The following is a 21,091-nucleotide window of genomic DNA, read 5'->3' on the forward strand; positions in this document are numbered from 1 at the left end:
AGAGTGTATCTAATTTTTTTGATTTCAAGATCAGTTCCAAAATATTCTAAGAGTTTCCTCTACTGGTTGGCGGCCTTAGCTACAATATTTACAAGGACTTACGCACAGGAAGTTATTCTAAATTCAGACTAAATGAGTCTAAAACAAATGTTATCAAAATCTTGGTCGTAATATTTTTTTCTATCTGAATAAGACCTTAGTTACTTCAAAAGCCGTTCCTGGTGAATGTAAAATTCAAGTAACTTCTCTAGTTACTTTAAAGTTACTTGATTTTTCACCTGGAACACACTCTTTAATTCATTTGAGGAAAACCCAACTTTTATCTCTGAAAGTTGTTGAGATAGGTGAAAGAAATTCTCAACCTATATTCTATAGGGCTGTTAAGCCTAAAGTGTCGACCATCATCCCCTTCAACGAACACTAGCCTTAGTAAGCCTAGATTTATGGCTGTTGAGCAGGAAACATGTTAAGAAAATAATTTTTACTTCATAAACAAGCAGAAAAGCTATAGTTTATAAGTCTTTGCTCACCTTAAACAGTTTCAGATTTTTTTTCTTGTGCATTATAGTATATTCCATATTTAAATTTCAATTATGGCTGATCATAGGCCAAATTCCTTTTAACTTATGGTAAAGTTCTATTTTAGCTACTTTTGGGTATTTTGGAAAGGGGTTAGGCTATGAAACAGAACTTTCAGGGATGGGTCTACAGATTAAAGTATGTTCTGGGAAAGTATCTTGAAGTAAATACCTCCAGGGTAAACCTTGAAACCTTGCAAAATAGATCAAGTGAAACCTTGGAAAACAGATCTTCTGCTTACAAGAACTGCAAAAAAACTGTTTTCAACTTCTCAACTTTGTGCTGTTGCTATTTATGAGGTATCAAAGATCCACAAATACATTTCCTATATTTTGTAGGCCTAATGAAAACTCATTGATATGGCTTAAAATTCTACTCAAATAACAATAATTGCATTTCTATATTAAAACCACAAAAAAATGATAATTGAAAAATCAGCATAAAATGTTGTTTTGTTGAAATTTCAGTAAATATAGGCCTGTCAAATAGGTGAATTTCTAAGACTTGGAAATCAGAAGAGGGTTAACATGAAAGCTTGGTAATACCTTCCTGAAGTATGTTTTGGCCTTGGATTCATTGCTGAAAGTTTCATTTTCCCAACGTAACCCCTTTCAAAGATAGCCAAAAGTAGCCTAGCTAAAGTAGAATTTTACCTAACTTCTTATAGCCTACTCTACTTGCTTATAGAGTATCCACCATATGGATAATATGAGGGTAAAGTTCATTTGTGATGCACATGAATGTTATATTTAGATTCAGAGTTCAGTTCTGGGTATATATTTAGACATTAGGGGGTGGGGGTATATACTATGTAAATATAGGTTCTAAGAAATTCATGAATTTCTTAGAAAAACTGAAAAACAAGAAAAGTTGTGAAGGTTGTCCCCCTGCAAAATGAAGTTAACTAGCCTATCATTATTTGGCATATTATGAAGTAAGAATTCCTTATGTCCAGCTGGGCTCCTAGGCTTAAGTATATTATAGAGTAAGAATTGTTTTCTTCACATGTTTCTTTATGTCCAGTTGTGCTCCTAGCCTTATAATACTGGTTGGCTAATTTATATATATATAGGATTTTTAAATAATAGGATTTTACTAAGGTTGGTGGCATCACAACACAGCCTTTTGTTCTCTGACTGTGTAAATATGATTGCTTAAGCGTATCTTTAAATATAGGATGCTTGTAATTGAAGTATTAATTTGAAGTAAAAGCTGTATCTAATTGACTACCATTTAATTTCCCTAATTGCTTGTCAAATGAAGGGTTTTGGTACAACCTTGTTACTTTTAGTTTAGCCACCATTAGTCTCTTTGTTGATTTTATTCATGCTGTATTCTGCTTTCCATGTAATCAATCAAATCATTTGTTTTTGCCTCCATCAGCATCCAACATTACTTGACCTAGTTTTTTGTAATAATAGTGAACTGATCCATAGGATAAATTATTTCCTGCCTATCAGTAGGTGTTACCATGTTGCCATTGAATTAGTTACTTATAGACACTAAGCAAGACACAGGCAAAACAAAAGATACTTGCACACTACAGGGCAATTAAGGTGGAATTGAGGGAGATCAACTGGGGGTTGGCACTCCAAGGTATAATCAACAAGCAATAGGAGAAATTCCAGGATATAGTCATTGAAGCTTGGCAACAGAACCCAATAAAGAAATTTATTCCATGTCTAAGACCAGTGGCATTTTTGGGGCAGGGCAGGGTAGTTTACATTCTGGAACTATGTACATAGCAAAGACCACAACCAGAGATCCATACAATCCTTAATAATAAGTGACAGAAACAAAGTCACTGGCACCCAAAGTATAGCTGATCTTCTAAGTTAACATTTGCATAAGTCTTTACTAATGAACTTGATAGTGTTCCCATTCCTAATCTAAAGCATAACATCCAGAAGTAAATGAGTTGTACTACAGCTCCTACATCTATGGTAAAAAAGCAACTCAAAACCCTAGACATCAACAATTCATCCCTATCTGCTGAAAGAAGGTACTTGTGAAATTTCCCCTTCACTAACTATCATTTTTCAACATTTCCTATATCATAAGCAAGTCCCCTCCCAATGGAAGCTAGCCTATACCATGCCTATCTTTAAAAGGGGGGGGGATAGATTCTTAGTTAATAGCAGCAGGAATCAAAGAATTAGTAGACTGGCTTATGGACTTCCTGGCCAGAAGATCTCAGACTGAACAACTCTTCACTGCAGATGGCAAGTGTACCTATTCACAGCTCTATTAAGTCCTAATTAATGTTTCCTATGGAACTGTTCTTGGACCCACATTGTTTCTTTTTTATATTAACAATATGATACCCAAAGTCAGCAACCACTTAACCCTTTATGCTGATGATTTAAAATTATTTGGTGTACCTGGCAAATCATCAATGCATTCTTATTCCTGTCCTATCTCCAGAATTTTTTTTTAAAATACCTTTTTTTATAAAATACCTAACTGAATTCCTAGTTCAAACAGTAAAATTACATTTATTTTGTGGACTTACTGAACTTGCTTTAGGTCAAACCATCCTATCTTAATGTTTTTCTTCCTAGTCATTTTGATGTGACCTCCTCTGCATCAAACTTTAATCAAATATGTTTCCAACCTGTCCTAGCTTTGCAAAACAACTAAAAAACACACAAAAACAAAGCAAAACAACAAGAAGGGTGTGAAAGTTCAGAATATTTCATAAATAAATATAAAATTAACTCTTGGATTAGAAATCTAATAAGTTTAGAATACATTAAAATAAAAAACAAGTTATTTCAACATGGTCTCTTGAATTGGTGCCCTGAAATAATCCAAAATGTAAAAACAAAAAAATACTGAGGAATAAATGAAAAATAAAATCAAAAGGTTTAAAAAAGGTCTCAGTTTTGATTTTCTTTTTTTATCCATTTCCGGGGGGGGGGGGTTAGAAAAAATAGACAAGCAAAATTTTATATCCTTTTTTTATGGCACTTGGTATTAACCAACTGACATATAGCAAAGACTGTTGGTCCTGGTTTTGCTACTTTAGGCACTTCCTGGTAAGCTAGAACAATGAAATTTGGCAGGTGTATCAGGGACCAGACCAGATTAAATTAGATATAGTTGTTTTCCTGAGTTGGCCATCTGGGGAGAGAGTGGGGGGCTGGTTAATTCAGAAAAAATGAAGTATTTTTAACTTATGGATGGTTGATCAGATCTTAATAATATTGATGCTTGGAAGGATATCATGTCTCAGAGCTCTTATTTTAAATCCTGACCTGATCTGGTGACATTGGGGGGGGGGACCTAAAATCTTGGAAACCACTTTGAGTGGAGGGATTGGGATGAAACTTGGTGGGAAAAATAAGCACAAGTCCTGGATACATGATTGACATAACCAGAACGGATTCACTCTCTTTGGGGTAGGGTTAATTCAGAAAAATTAGAAAAAATGAAGTATTTTTAACTTAAGAATGTTTGATCAGATCTTAATGAAATTTGATGTTTGGAAGGATATCGTGTCTCAGAGCTCTTATTTTAAATCCTAACCAGATTTGGTGACATTGGGGAGGGGGGAGCCGGGAGGGGGAAACCTAAAATCTTGAAAAACACTTAGAATGGAGGGATTGGGATGAAACTTGGTGGGAAAAATAAGTCCTAGATACATGATTGACATAACCGGAACGGTTCTGCTCTCTTTGGGGTAGTTGGGGGGGGGGAGTGTTTATTCTGAAAATTAGAAAAAATGAGGTATTTTTAACAGGTGATCAGATCTCAATGAAAATTGATATTTAAAAGGATATTGTGTCTCAAACCTCTCATTTCAAATCCCGGCCAGATCTGTCGACAATGGGGGGAGTTGGGGGGGGGACCTAAAATCATGGAAAACACTTAGAGTAGAGGGATCAGGATTAAACTTGATGGGAAAAATAAGCAGAAGTCTTAGGTACATGATTGACATAATTGGAACGGATCCACTCTATTTGGGGGAATTGGGGGCTGGAGGGTTAATTCTGAAAAATTAGAAAAAATTACATATTTTTAACTTACAAAAGAGTGATTGGATCTTCATGAAACTTCATATTTAGAAGGGCCTTGTAACTCAGATCTCTTATTTTAAATCTCAGCCAGATCCAGTGTCATTGGGGGGAGGGGCGGAAGTCTTAGAAAATACTTAAATTAGAGAGACCAGGATGAAACTGGATGGTAAGAATAAAAACAAGTCTAAGATACATGACTGACATAACTGGACCGGATCCACTCTCTTTGGTAGAGTTGGGGGGGGGGGTAATTTGGAAAAATGAGGTATTTGTAGCTTACAAATGGGTGATCAGATCTTAATGAAATTTGATAATTAGAAAGATCTTGTGCTTTAAAGCTCTTATTTTAAATTCCGATCAGATCCGGTGACATTGGGGGGAGTTGGAGGGGAAAACTGGAATTCTTGGAAAATGCAAAAATTGTGGTATTTTTATCTTACAAATAGGTGATCGGATCTTAATGAAATTTGATATATAGAAGGATCTTATGTCTCAGATGCTCCATTTTCGACTCGAATTGGATCCGGCGACATAGGGGGTTGGAGGAGAGAAACAGAAATCTGAGAAAATACTTAGAGTGGAGAGATCAGGATGAAACTTGATTGGAAGAATAAGCACAAGTTGTATATACATGATTGGTATAATTGGAATGGATCCGTTCTCTTTGGAGGAGCTGGGGGGGGGTGTTTAATTTTGGAAAAATTAGAAAAATTAGGTATTTTTAACTATAGAATGGGTGACTGGATCGCCCATTGATATTTGAAGGAATTCATGTCCCAGAGCTCTTATGTCAAATCCTGACCAGATCTGTTGACATTGGGGGGAGTTTTAGGGGGAAATCGGAAATTTTGGAAAACACTTAGAGTGGAGAAATTGGGATGAAGCTTGGTGGATAGAATAAGCAAATGTTATAGATTCGTGATTGATGCAACTGTACTGGATACACTCTCTTTGGGGGAGCTGGAGGGAGGGGTTCAGCGATTTGGCGAATTTGGTGCTTCTGGATGTGCTAGGACAATGCAAATTGGTTGGTGTGTCAGGGAGCTGCACAAATTGACTTGATAAAGTCGTTTTCCCTGATTTGACCGTCTGGGGGGCTAAAGGGAGAGAAAAAATTAGAAAAAATGAGGTATTTATAACATATGATTGGGTAATTGGATCTTAATGAATTTTGATATTTAATATTATTAAGCCTCTGATTTTCTTTTTGAATCAATCTATTGATTCTTAGAATTTTGTTAGAGCTCATACCATATGAGCTCTTGGCTCTTAGCTCTTCTGGCCTCGTCACAAGTGCCATATGAGCTCTTAGCTCTTGTTAAAGATTTCTTGTGCAAATATTCCTATTGCTTACATGCCAGGCAAGAGAGCAAGATTTCTTTTCCTAGCATAGTAAAATTAAGATTGCAGTCAATATAAGGACATTAACCTTAAGTTTTTTTTTTAGCCTAACAGACTTGGATGCAGTGCTACATGGTTTTTAGAAAAATAAAGACTCTGCCTTGTGACATTGAACAGCTTTCACAGACTAACAGAGTGGGATCTGAAGTTTAATTACATGAAAACTGATTTGTTAGAAATATATGATGAAGTCTGGATTGATCTACTGCTTTTTAAATTTCAAATTTATAATTTTGATTCTTCAAATTTCTCTTGAGTGACTCATTACCTCACTAGATCGATATATATATACACTTAATACTGTATATAGGGTATATAATTCTAATAAGGGAACATAGAATAGTGCACTTTAACAGGGAGCCTCAATAATTACACTTAAGATATATATACACTTAATACTGTATATAGGGTATATAATTCTATAAAGAGAACATAGAATAGTGCACTTTAACAGGGAGCCTCAGTAATTACACTTAAGATATATATACACTTAATACTGTATATAGGGTATTTAATTCTATAAAGGGAACATAGAATAGTGCACTTTAACAGGGAGCCTCAGTAATTACACTTAAGATATATATACACTTAATACTGTATATAGGATATATAATTCTATAAAGGGAACATAGGATAGTGCACTTTAACAGGGAGCTTAAGTAATTACACTTAAGATATATATATATATACACTTAATACTGTATATAGGGTATATAATTCTATAAAGGGAACATAGATTAGTGCACTTTAACAGGGAGCCTCAGTAATTACACTTAAGATATATACACACTTAATACTGTATATAGGGTATATAATTCTATAAAGGGAACATAGAATAGTGCACTTTAACAGGGAGCCTCAGTAATTACACTTAAGATATATATACACTTAATACTGTATATAGGGTATATAATTCTATAAAGGGAACATAGAATAGTGCACTTTAACAGGGAGCTTCATTAATTACACTTAAGATATATATACACTTAATACTGTATATAGGGTATATAATTCTATAAAGGGAACATATAATAGTGCACTTTAACAGGGAGCCTCAGTAGTTACACTTAAGATATATATACACTTAAAACTGTATATAGGTATATAATTCCATAAAGGGAACATAGAATAGTGCACTTTAACAGGAGCTTCAGTAATTACACTTAAGATATATATACACTTAATACTGTATATAGGGTATATCCTATTAAGTGAGCAAGAGGCATAGCACATCATTTACCATTAAAACTTATGTACTACCTGGGTGTGCTGCTGCTACAGAATTGTGTCATTACTCAAACAACTAATCAATTGCTCTTTACTCTACAATTTGGAGATCAAGTCCTGCCTGACGTCAACTTTGCACAAGACCATGCACTTTGTGTCAACTCCATACAACAGTTGATAGATGCTCTCAATCCCCTACAGGAAGAAGCTGCAAAAGTTGGGATTAAAGGAAACTGGTCGAAAAAAAATTGAACCACCAGCCTTGGTTAGGTCCTCAGAATCCATCACAGTTTTTGGAGTCCCTGTTGAATATTCATGGAATTTCTCTATATTGTCTGGCCTTCTTTATGCTGCTGAGACATGACCCCTAAAATCCACCATCTTGAGCATGATAGACGCCTGCCTGACAATACAATTTTGTCAAATTAAGGGGCTCTGATGGGACAAATTAACACAGTAACAAAAGGGATTTTGTGAGTACTTGCCTGTACTCACCAAGTGTCATTCTCAACTCTAATCCCCCAATAAACTCTTAGATGGTTTGGACATACCCTGTGAATGCCACTGGCAGCTTCTGCTAGAATTGTATGACTTTGACCCCAAATCCTATGGTTGGTTTTACCCAAGAGGCAGACCTTGGACTGGGTAAAGGACAGCCTACAAAAATTTTTCAACATGACCAACATTGCTGCTGACAAGGCCCCCATCACAACAGCAGATCAGTCCACCTGTAAGAGCAAAGCAGCTATGCTCTCTACACCACATATCATGCAACAGAAGCCTTAAGTCAAGACACTATGGCAAATAGCCATTATAAGTTTCTTGCATTTTTTTTCTTAGTTCCAAATAGGAAGGGCTGATTTTCTGAACATAGATATGATTAGTAATAGCAGAGCATTAATAATATTGAATGTTCTAGTTGCTTTAATATTGATTTCTTCTCCTGAACTAGACTGTATTATGGTAAGGTATTTTTTTAGTAAACTTGGAAATGATGAATTTAGCAATTAATCATTAAATGGTTTACTGTCTATTTTTCTATTATTATTCAACAATGTGATAAAGAAAAATATTTAGTGTTTTTTTTTATACCTTGTGATCTAATAAAAATCTATTAATTTTAGAGAATGATGGAAGCAGCCTGGAACAGGCAAGGAAGTGACCAGCATTCAGATTTAACAGGACCTGGGACCCCAGTTTTTTGTGGTATGTAAAAAATTATTTGCTGTCCAGCATCAAGTATCAATGCTAAATTGGTATAATTGCAGATGTCAGAGAAGGATTTAAGGTCTGTTTTGGGTACTTGTATGATATAGACCCAACCTAATAATCTTCATCTAAGTGGAACCTGCTTCTCTGACACTCAATCCTAATAAAATATATCTAAGCATGATGAAAATATAATATTTTAGAAACAAATTTGGGCTATCTATTTGCACATTAAGGGGGGAGGGTAAAGTGTAGCGGGTCTGAATGCCTAATATGTTAGGTTCAATTAATTCTACATATTATGAAGTAAGAATTGTTGGACCTGCTATACATTATGGAAGTGACTAGCAATATAGCCCCAGCCTAATATTCTTCATCTAAGTAGAACCTGTTTCTCTGACACTCAATCCTAATGAAATATACCTAAGTATGATAAAAATATAATACTTTAGAAACAAATTGCGGCTATATGTTTGCACATTAGGGGGGGGGGGGGGTTCAGTATAGCAAGTCTGCATGCCTAATGTGTTAGGTTCAATTATTTCTGCATATTATGAAGTAAGAAATGTTGAACCTGCTATGCTTTACCTGCAGCACTGACCTGTAGGAGTCTGGCTTGATTTTTGTTCCCTTCCACCCCCTTCCCAACGCCTATGCAAAGACTGTTTTGTTTCAATTTCTTTTGAATAATAGCTGATCCCCAACTAGGTACTATTTTAGGACCCCATAATTTTGCCGAGGCCAAAATGGATGTTTTGATAAATCCCCCTTCGAAAAACCAAATATATTCAAAATCATCTTTCTTGTGAATTTAATATATACATATATATATATATATATATATATATATATATATATATATATATATATATATGTATATATATATATATATATATATATATATATATATATATATATATATATATATATATATATATATATATATATATATATATATATATATATATATATATATATATATATATATATATATATGAGAGAGAGAGAGAGAATAGCTAAATTCAGATTTTTTTTTTACAAAATCATACATTTAAACAAAAATCACTCACTACAACTCAGCATTGAAAATTGATGTGAAGAAAGGCAAAAATGATTTGGTCTAATGATTAGTTCGTACTTTAGGGGGTAGAAGTTAATTTTGTAACTGAGTTTGGCTATTGGGAGGGGCTGGTTCGGGTAGTAGTGATCAGTGGCTCTTATTGGCTAGGATGGATTTTCCCAATTGCTTAATAAGGTGTTCAAGCTGGACTTTATGTGGAGATAAATTTAATTTAACGAGGGCTTGATCATAGGCTATGTCGCGGTTTCGGAGTATAATCGTTGTTGCTCTTTTCTGGACGGACTCTATGTCGCGTAATAGGTATGCTGTGCTGATAGCAGATGGACCCCAAACCGAGCACGCATACTCGAGCAACGGGCAAACATAACACATGTAGGCATGGAGAAGACTGTCAGTATCACACCCAAAACGCTTACCTGGCTTGCATTAGCCTTGTGGATGGTTAAATTAATATGGGCACTGAAACTACAGTCACTAGTGAAAGTTACTCCTGAGATTTTTATTTCGTTCACAATCAAGAAAGGGACTAGAGGCATAACTATATTCCGCTACAGAGGGTTGAAACGAATTATCTTTGACTTGGCTACGTTGATGGTAAGATCATGACTTGACCATTCGGTCTTTAGCTGATCAATTAACTGGTCTGACAACTGCTTTGTTATGATAGTGTTTTCGACCAGGTAAGCGAGCACTATGGACAGATCATCTACAAACTTGTAATGGTCGTCGTGATGATTAAGCAGGGCATTAATTACAACCAGGAAAATTATTCCAGCTAATTTCGTGCCTTGTGGGGCTCCGCAAGAAGTATCTGACCACGATGAATCCGAATCGTTCTCGTGGAGTGCAGAGACTTTTTGTTTTTGGCCAGTTAAGAAGTCAAGTACAAGGCCAAGGGTGCGTCGTTTGGCACCCATTTCCTGGAGATTCATGCCTGCAGTCAGGTGGCGGATTAGGTCAAAGGCCTTTCTGAAATCCACTGCGCAAATGTCGACGAAACAACTACCTTTTTCGAGCCATTGGAGGACACAGTCAAACATCCGTACTACGTAGATTGTAGTACTACACTTGGGGAGCCCACCGTACTGGAATTTATCAATACGCCCATGAATTTGTTTCAGAAGAAACTTGAATATGAAGGCCTCAGTTACTCTCGCCAAACAAGGTGTAAGGAGATCGTCGCATGCACTAGGGGCACGCTTTTTTGGAATAATTGCAATAGAGGCACGTTTCCACTGTGACGGGAAATAGCCGGAAGCAAAACACTCGTTTTTGATTCTGGATAGTGGTAATGCTATGAAGGCTGCATATTCGCGTAGCAAATTGGCAGGTAATTCACCAGGGTATGAAGATGTATTCGGTTTGATCTTCCGTAATTCCGTGTAAACGTTGAACTCACTGACTATTGTGTTGTTCACAGGATCACATTTTTCAAGTATGGTTGACTTTTCATCAACCGTAATAGGTGGATATGCAGTGCAGATCTTGGTGGAGAATTCGCTCACTTTTTCTGCACTGATTAAGGACTCATCGTCATTGCTGATCTTTACACTGCTGTCAAAAGCTTGGACGGCCACTTTTTTCACAGCGTTGTGCCACTTTTTGGGATCTGAAGTAAGTAATTGGTAGGACATGGTTTCACGACCATAGCGAGCTTTAGCTTTCTTTGCCAAAGAGACTATTTGATTTCTCGATTTCTTGTCGTTGGTAATATCACCACAAGAGTAGAGGCGAGACCTTTCTTTTATTAGTGATTTAATAGCTGGAGAGATCCAGGATTTGTCGTATTCACTAACAACAAATGATTTTGTTGTAAAGACCTTTAGGTTTTTACAGTATAAAGTGGCATTGAAATCGGATACCTTAGTATCCAAGGGCTCGTTACTGTACACTTCGGGGAAGTCATATATGCCAATCCATCGACCGTATTCATAGATGGTCGACTCCGTACAAGGACGAACAGTGACACGGGATAGTTTGGACTTTGGTAAGGACTCTCTTGCTTTCCACAGAATTGCATTGTGGTCTGACATGCCAACGGGACCAAGAGGAAAGGGAGGGGAATAAAATCATCACAATTTGTGAGTATGAGGCCTAATATGCCCCCCAAAGAGTGGGTGGGTATGTGCGCTACTTGTTTTAAAGACAAACAAGATGATAACCAACTCTTCTTGGTTTGGTTAAAGTCTCTTCCTATAATAAAAGCTTGGCTACTGTATATACTTCTCAGGTGATCAATAGTCGTTTGGAGGTGGAAAACCAAGTAACCCTGGTTTCTGGCACTTTCCGAGTAATAAGCTGAAGCGACTATAATACAAGAAAAGCGACGGGGAAGAGATGTTGGTTTGCAAATAGCCCAGATTACTTCACGAGCTGGATCAAATACTTCCGGTAATAATTTGCAGGGGATGTCTTTCCGTATGTACAAGGCAACACCTCCACCTAGTCTATGCTGCACACCAGTAAGGAAGTGTCTCTTTTTGTCTTTGTTTTTTTATTATGTTCATGAAGCGTTTTTTAGGTCATGGACAAGGTGTGCTTCCTGTGTTGATTTATTGTATGATATGATTAACTTTGATAATGGATCTCGCAGTGACAATAACATACAGTGAATTATATACCTATCTTTCTAATCGAGAGTTTGTGAGAGGAGGGAGTGTACTGGAATAGTATCTTGCCCACTTAGGTTTGTAAATCATAGAGCTGGTTAATCCTTGCTTGATTGAATTTCAAGTAAAATGCGATCGATACACCATACATATCTTTCAAATAAAAGTTTGGCTAAGAATGAAGTGTTTGTGGGGCCTGTGTGCCACCTTGCAACTCCTAGTTTTGTACTAACCGTCAATTTGACTGTTTTTTGTGATAAAAGAAAAGATGGGAGTGTTTTCCAAGTAATTGGGCCTAAAATAGGGCACTTCAAGTTTCGGGACAGATCAGAATGTATCATCTTCTAAGTTTTTAAATTTCATGCCATCTGTCTGAAATGGTTGGAAAAACTAACAACAAAATTACACAAGGTAGAAACATCAGAGAACTGGCAGGTATGGTAGTCGCCGAGACGAAATGTGCCTGTTTTCTGAGCTTTGCAGAAGTTGTCCCAGAAGCAAGTTCTAGTATATAGTTTCGATAGAAAAGACTTAAATTCAGGAATGTGTCTGGGCAATGTCTTGCTTAAATTGTAAATTACGGTGTCATGTTCCTTTAAATTGCTATTCTTGTTATATTACATTTTTTTTTGTCTGGCTGGAAAATTTTTCATTTTCCTATCAGAAACTGGTAAGCAATTTACTTTTGGAATCAGTCAAGACCTTATTTATTGTACTGGTAATCAATCAACATCCAACTGCAAGAAAATAATGCAACTACGTTAGGTTTTAAACTATGAAAAATATGAATATTTTCAAGATTTTGATATTAGGAATAGTACGTTGCTTTATTTCTTTAGATCATTTGGGATAACAGTTTTGCTGTCCCCTTTATATATGACCTTAATAAAATCTTCGTTATTTCCATGTTTTTAAACTGTAGCAACCAGGTCTAATGGTAGTTTGTTAGGGATGAGTAAACGTGCTTGCTTCAGGGAAAGGTACTGAGCATTGTGTCATAGTTTTGTTAATTTTAATAAAGTCTCTTTTACAGTTGGTCAAGTTTTTAAAGAGCAATCCCTTCCCCTGTCCCTTCCCAAAACGGTAATTAAATGCTGTAATTCGTACCAAATACAGTTTTAAAAAAAGAAATAAGAAGTAAAAAAGTAAAAAGGAAATGTAGACTCTGAAGTGATAAAATTGCTCATTGCCCGCTGATCACTCATTATCAAAGTGTTACCTGTACATCAACTGAATTCACATAACTATCACTACCCAATTTGAAATTTATAACTTAAATCCTTTAATCAATGTGTTCTTTATTACATTTATTATAAGATGTTTTTTTGGAAATCGAACATTACATCTTGTTTTATTTTCTAGCTTAGACATTTTTTACATCACCCTCCCCTGGTGCCGATTTGAAGGTTTTGGCTACATGTATGCTCTAGACCACCTTCAAGGGTGAGAAAATTCAAGTTACAGCTAAAGTTGGTTTTCTTCTGTTTTTCTAAAAAAAAGTATATACGAGTTTTTTAGCTACTTCCTTTTATCTATAATGCATACATGGCTCCTTTATGGGGAAAACTTAGTTTTTGTTTATATTACTTTAATCTATTAAAACAAAGTATTCTCTTAGGTCCTTCCTCTGGACCTCCGTCTCATTACACAAGGTCTGGTCCTGCATCAACGCCTACACCTGGATTCACCACACCCATCGGAGGGTCTCATTTTGCCCCAGGGCCACCTTCGTATAGTAGCTCACCAGTTCCACAAGGGCCAGGTACTCCAGGTGCAAGTATGACAAATTATTTTCCCTCTCCTGGTTTCCCTCAACAGGGAGCGATGGGAGGTATTTACCTTTATTTAATTCGTTTCATTTACTTTTATTATTTCAAGATCTTTTATTGTTATGTTTATATTTTATTTTATTTTTTTTATTTATTTTTTATCGTGTATACTAGTAGCTTCTCCTTTTTTTGTATAAAATGTTTTCCATTATTGCACTGTACACGGTTGTTCTTTTATCGGGTACAGTCTTTTTTTCTGATGGCTTCAATCGGAAAAAAAAAAAAACGACAGAAAAATTTAATCGAAAAAAAACACTCTTTTGAGCGCCTATTTTAACTATCAAGTACTTCTTTAGCAAGTACCCAATTATTTAAATGGAACGCAACATAGAGGAGGTAGTAGATTTTCAATTAACCATTAACCACTTCTCCTCGATCTTGCTTTAACATGCTAGCCTTGGCAGAATAAGAAATTAGAAATTAATCAGGAAAATAAAAACATCCAATGAAGGGTTTTAAACCGTGATAAGTCATTAAGGTATCTTACTGTTTTCATCCCTGACATTTTGACCTTCTTCATGCAAAGTTCGATGTTTTGTGGCAAGAAATGACAGAAAATGTCGATTTGTCATTTTGCGGAACAGCTTTTTTAAGTCTTAGTGTTGAGGTTAAAAGAAACTACTTTACGATGTCAATTAATAATCGCACTTTAAATCCAGTGTTCTTTTTCTACAATATTCAAAAGTGATCAAAGCGCAACAAGCCCTTTCCTCAAGTGCATCTTTTCAAAATTGTGAGATAGCCATTTTGTTCAAATTAGTCCAAAGGCCTAATAACTATTCTCCCGGGTTGAAACCCCTCCCCCCATCTCCAGAGCTAAGCGTTATTAGTTATGCAAGTTGCTTGTTGTTACTTTGATACTTTAATTTACGGAATTAAGGGACTAATATTTAAGGACCTCTAAAAAATTGTAAGAGTTAAGTTATAAGATACAAAATTTTCGTTACCTAATTAATAGGAACAGCTCTCTACGTCTTAAATAAATATATCTTTTCTGGTATTTCTACATACTTCAGGTCTAAGCCCTTGATACGTATAATTGTCAATATTTTAACTAAATTTAAATAAAACTATTTTGAATAAAAATAAAAATTTACAGTCCCCTTATATGTAACAAAAAAGATCCCATCTCAGTAAATACACATTTTGTGCTGCTAAGCTGTAATTTTGGTCCAAATTGAGCCAAATTCTGTTGAAATAAAATGCTCATAAAGCCAATTCGTTTAGAAATGTCTGATAAGTCAAGACTTACCTCATTTTTGTGTCAAGTTGTCTGAAATCACGGTTTTTAGGTACCTACACACCGAAAATGGGCAAGAATTGTTTCAACTTTATGTCCTTGCTGCTTAAAACTAAAAACTTATCAAAATCTTGATGCAAATTTATCAAGTAAAAAAAAAAATGAAAAGTAACGTCACCCGTAAAGTTTTTGACGAAATTATAAGATTTTTTGTTTAGAATATAAAAATTCAAAGAAAACTTGAGCATAATTAAATATAGAAAATTAAGCAGTGTCTTCATTATGGCTTTTTCAGGCCAGGTCTACCTGGGGTGTCGCTACCCTAGATTTCGTTGTGCATTATTTCTGTTAGCGATTCGTTGTGATTTTTGCCATCGCTCGTCTTCAAACCGGAAATTTCGCCGTGCATCACTTTCGTTGCAATTTCGTTTGGTTAGGTTAGGTTTTTTTTAGGTTAGGTTAGGCATTGTGAAGCTCGTTATCTCATTTTTTCTGTTATTACAGTTATTTTTCAATATTACAGTTATAAAATTATTTTTCGTTATCACAGTTTTATCTGTGCTTTATTTTCCTTCATCATTATCTGAGACATTTTTTCCACGCCTTTTGCTTTGCCTATTTGGATTCATTTATCATCTTGTATAATTTCGATACCATCAACACCTGAAAGAAAATGATGGAAGTTGCTCTTTAAATGCATCATGAATGTGACTGCATTCATATGAAAAATGTTTTTTTTTCTAAAAAGTGAATTTTTACAGTGAATTTTTACAAAGTCACGACATCGCTTGAATGTTTTTTTTTCAGGCCAGAAAATGTTAGTATGCCAATTTTCACAAAAATATTATCAAGCCGTTTTCGAGAAAAATACATACCTAAATATATACGTTATACAATTACTGCTTGTATAAAGAGAACAGACAAGTCGCTAAAGCTTTTCGCAATAATTTCCTTCGAAATTTACTTTTCTTGGTTTGGGTTTTGGACCATCTTTAGCGCTCCTAGTGAACAGTTACAGTCAAACCAAACATTCTTTAATTTTTTGCCATAAAGGCAAAAATTACAGAATTCATCACGCGTGATTTCACATCTTATTGAGCCCTTGCACAAAATCTGTATATATTCAAAAGGTAGTTCTTTTAACCTTATTTATTTATTTTTATTACTTAACTCTAACTACTGCTGCTCCTACTGCTAACAGCTTATTGGAGCTAACGGCTAATAACAGAAACCTAATTTTCATTTGACCCAAAAAGGATGGCTAAAGAAGGCAATCTTTTAAAATATATCACCCGTAAGACGGCCTATCCATCCTAAACTTCTTTCATTATATCACTACAAAGTAGGACCGCACCACATTTCTGTACGCTAGATAAAAAAAACTGTTTCATTTGCTTCGATCTATTGCTATCAGGTTGTTATAAAATAAATTTTTTGAAAAGTTACTGTAAGTCATGCACATAAGGAGACTACCGCCCCCCTCTTTGTCCCTCATATGAAGATGTGCCTGAAGATATGCTGAAAAATTCTACAGAAAGCTGAAAAGATGGTGATACTTGCTGATAGAGACGGTATTGAGCATGAAAAGTTAGGCATTTTTCTTTATGCTTGTATATACTATTAGTTGTAATTTCATTAATTTTGCCTTCTATTTGTTGACAGTACACTTACTAGATTTGCAGAGTTACCTTCCCCCCCCCCCGTCGTATTGTTTATATATCTCTATGTTTTCTGTGTCAGGTATGCCATTGTGCAATTCGACGGGAAGCCCATTCAGCAGCCCTACTGCATGTCCACAACCTCTTTACGGAGGAGGATCTCTTCCTGGCTTAGGACTTCATCATTGTGGACCTGGCTCTTTTGGCCCTCTTTTTATGGGTCAAACGCAGGGCCAAATTATGGATTCTGGAGGTCCTTTGCAAATGAGACTAGGTGAACCAATGTCGAGACCACTTGGGCAGTTGAGGGATAGGTAGAGTATAAAATTTCAATGATGTTTTCTGAGTTGAACTTGCCTGACAATTTTGGTGTGTTAAATAGTCTTAAAGTATCAGGTTCAGTGAGAATGAGATCTGATTTTTGGATTGGCTTAGTGAAAACTTACAACTACCATACGTATGTATCTTAAAAATGTGTGACCTTGGGGAATCCAATTTTAATGGAAAACACCCCTGTATGTTATGCAGTTTTGGCTATAGTAAGGTCAAAAAAAAAGAAAGAAAAGAAATGTGTGTGAAGAAGCAGCACAAAAGACTAAAACCATATAGTACCATTCAAATTAGTAACATGTACCTATCTTTAAAGATGTGGTTGTCTTTAAGAAGCAACAGATCGTTTATGTTTGAATCTTTATGAACAAAAAGAGTTTTCAAATGTATCTTACCGTCAAAATGAACCTACATTTGAATCGAAACGGAGCAAGCCAATAAAGCTCTGGTCATACATGACAATACTGTTGATAGACAAATATAATTTGCTTAAAGCAACGGCCTTCAAATGATAAAATTGTCCATTTCCACTCGTGTCAAATTGTCTAACCCATTGTCCACTAGTTTTGTTTATTTATGTTTCAAATTCAAGGTGATACCACTGATGGAAATATAAAACGGCTCAAAACTGTTGACAGAGCTACAAGAAAAACCTTAGAAAGTTGCAATTTTCGGTGTGATTAGACCCAATACGAGTCCAGGGAGGGGGGGGGGGCTTATATTTTGATGTCCTTGGTAATTCAGCATTCATGTTTTGATAAATACTCTCAGAATCAACAATCATGTTTCGAAGGTTTTTCCTTCCGTTTCTTTTCAACCTAAATATCAACAGTAAAACTATTTAAACGGTTTCTCATTCTACTAGTTATTCCACGAAAAAAAAAATGGTATTATGCTTATCGGTGTCTGTTTGATCTGAAATTGGTAACTGCTAAATATATCCCCCTTTTTTTTATAAATTCAATTAAATATGCTTTGTCGAAATTTTTAAGGTGAATGTTTTGCATCTGGTGCTCGGAGTAAAACTCCTAGTTAGAACACCAAATGATTATCGGGTAAACCTCTTTGAAAATGATTATGTGTTAAATAAATTAGAGTTGTACACATTTCGATTTTTTTTAACTGACAGTTCTTTTTTGTACAGTACAGGGATGTGTAGGGAATACTGTTTATTTTGGTAGTAAAATCAATATCCCCGACTATTTTGGGGTTTTCCTGAAACTTTCCAAACAAAATCGAGTTCTTCGATATCTCGTCGGAAATTGACATTTTTTTTGTGATATTGTGTCAACATTTGTGCTTTAACAGACATTAATTTCTGGGGAGACTTGGGAGAACCTAATCTTTTCTCAAGGGGGTTCGAAGAGACCCTGAAAAATTGGAGGTGGAAGCAGCGTATTTAGTGCAAAATGAATAAGGCTTATTGATCAAAACGGAGGAAGAAGTTAAACCTTTTTACACTTAAAATGGGTAAGGTGTATGCGTAATTTATGCCGACGTGGTCTTTGTAGTTGTAGTTTAATGAATCTCTATGTTTTTCGATTATTAAGTGAATACGTTCAAGGTTTAGCATATGTGATTGAGCAATACATTTAATTTCTGTTTCTCTACATTTAGGTATTTAAATTTTGTTTTTTTTATAAATATTTGTAAATAAATTGTGTAAATGAAACTTATTAGTAAATATTTAATTTTTTACAATTTATCTTCTACTTTTTCTGTCTTTTTTTTCTGCTTCGTTTACCTTCTCTATTCTACTGCTACTCTTAATAATCCATTGCGGCAAATTGCTGTTCTTAGCTAATAAAAATGGTATACTCCTTCATCCTACTTCAGTCGATACCTCACTCTTTGCTGCCACCTATGAAATTTCCACTTATTTCATGTGCAAAGCTTATTCCAACCAAATCTGCTATTCTTTATAGACTCAGAACATGTGCTTTTCTATATTTGTAGCCTACGATTTATTGCTCCTAGGCTAATAGATTACCCGGAAGCGCATAATATCTACTGATTTTCTTTGTTAGTGAACCGTGAATAGATTCGCAGGGCTTATAGATTCACGTCATATCGGGGCTTATTGTTAAAAACTATTTAGGCTGATAAGAGAAAATATCTTTTACATTCCGCCTCCTGCCCCCTCCCCCCCAAAAAAAATATGAGACCATAATTTGGCTACACATGGTCAGTTTAATTATCGAAGTTTCATTGTGGAAACGGTGGATGTGGAAGCTGGATAAAAGACTAAACATTCTCCAACTTGCTTGTTCTGCTGTTTTCCGTCTTTTCAAATTTACCCATCACAAGCTCATATGTCTCTAGGCACTAGCCTAGAGATAAATTGCTCCCGGATGGATTGTATTTGTTCTTTTCTTTTATCTAAAGGGAGTTTCTCAAGTTTCTTCATTAGACAAATGAAAGAATGATGTAAAATTCTTTTTATATTCTGAACAATCTTTGCGCTTAATTGAACTTTGGTTGCGACATTCACTCTTTTCCCTGATGTCAAGTTTTCGTAACATATTCTGATTTTCAAATAGGGCTGAAAGATAGAAATAGGAGAAGCGGTTACGCCTACCGTTGATTGAATTAGCTTCCTTAACTCTGCTTTTATCAGAACCTGTTTTCGTCAAGCCATCCTCAGAAGATTACGTTGGGCAGCCCATTAAATCGCAAGCCCTTTCTTTTAGTAAAGCAGTGGAATATTTATTTTATATGTTTGCATCATTGCCATTACTAGCCAATTTTCCTCCCTTAAAATCGAGGCTGATATTACCGAGGTAGAAAAATATCAAAATCTAAAGATGGCATTTCAGTTATGGCATATATTCATAGATGGCATTTGCATCAGTTTCATGCACTTGGTCTTGAAAGCTTACATTTTTTTTTCTTTATTTCGTTTAAGTATCTGCCGAAACATTCTTTCCTGGAACGTTTTATCAGATTTTGAGAAAGTAGACTCTTCTATGATGCACGCTCCATTGACCCTATTGTATTTCTGAACTCTTAACTTAATCATTTTTGTACCTTGATATGTTTCAGTAAAATCGACCCTTGTAGTACTGAGACTGTCTCTGAAAAATTCAAAATTTATTTTAGCTCTTAATTTTGTACTTTGAAGAAAAAGATAAAAACATTTTTATTACCGCTTTTGAACCAAAATAGTTGATATGTTTAATTTCTTTTTACTTTTCTAGACCCTCGATTCATGGACGTCGTCACTTCATTGGCCATCCTGATTTGAGAATATACGAGCTAAATAAGCGACTTCAGCTTCGAACAGAGGTATATAATTTCGTGCTATATGTACTGCTACTACTACCAGTTACTCACCGTGGCACCAAGCCGCCCGAGGCCAACACAGCCGCGCGCGCTTCCCGTCCATCCTAATCTATTCAAAGCCTCCCTTTTTACATCTTCTCAAGTAGATCGTATATCAATTAAATCTTTCCTTGAGACATCCTGCCATCCCATTTGGGGCGACCTGCCTTTTGTTTTTGCTTTGATATTTGGCCGCTGGCCGCAATGACGATCTTTTGCAATCTGTCATCCTTCATCCACCGAACAAGTCCTGGCCATCTTGACCTTTCTTTCCTTATCGCACTAGAACCGTATTTTGTGGAAATTGAGTAAACCAAGTTGTAAATGATTTTCAGTTAATATTTAAGCATACAAGCAGGAAAGTATTTCTATTTTTCCGTGTGAGAAGTTACAATACAACAGTTAAATTTTTCCCAACCTTAAATACACTCTTCTTTCAAGTTTTATTAAAAGTTGAAAAGTTGTATTGAAAACTTATAAAAGTTGAAAAAGACGTGTTTGACACTAGTCGAATGCTTAAGTGAAAATAAGAAATAGATGACGCTATTTAACCTGTAGAGTGTTTCTTTCATCCTAAACTCCTGCATC

The 21,091-nt window shown here is 35.4% G+C and overlaps 1 protein-coding gene across 9 annotated transcripts in view; it reads left to right on the plus strand.

The window, feature by feature from the left end:
- Positions 1-212: 212 nt before the first annotated feature.
- The window catches only part of LOC136043363 (LIM domain-binding protein 2-like), a 53,052-nt gene continuing 32,173 nt past the window's right edge, over positions 213-21,091 (plus strand). For 5 of the 9 annotated variants that reach the window (XM_065728600.1, XM_065728708.1, XM_065728301.1 and 2 more), the window contains exons 1-5: positions 213-344; positions 8,351-8,432; positions 13,744-13,956; positions 16,935-17,166; positions 20,380-20,467. In XM_065728600.1, coding sequence (XP_065584672.1) covers positions 8,354-8,432; positions 13,744-13,956; positions 16,935-17,166; positions 20,380-20,467 — 612 coding nt within the window. In that variant the 5' untranslated portion in view covers positions 213-344; positions 8,351-8,353. Of the gene's footprint in view, positions 430-8,350; positions 8,433-13,743; positions 13,957-16,934; positions 17,167-20,379; positions 20,468-21,091 lie in introns of all 9 variants that reach the window. The other 4 variants (XM_065728455.1, XM_065728505.1, XM_065728550.1 and 1 more) reach the window with 4 other exon arrangements.

The sequence above is a fragment of the Artemia franciscana genome, chromosome 1 (assembly GCF_032884065.1).
Source record: "Artemia franciscana chromosome 1, ASM3288406v1, whole genome shotgun sequence".
NCBI classification, from domain to species: domain Eukaryota; kingdom Metazoa; phylum Arthropoda; class Branchiopoda; order Anostraca; family Artemiidae; genus Artemia; species Artemia franciscana.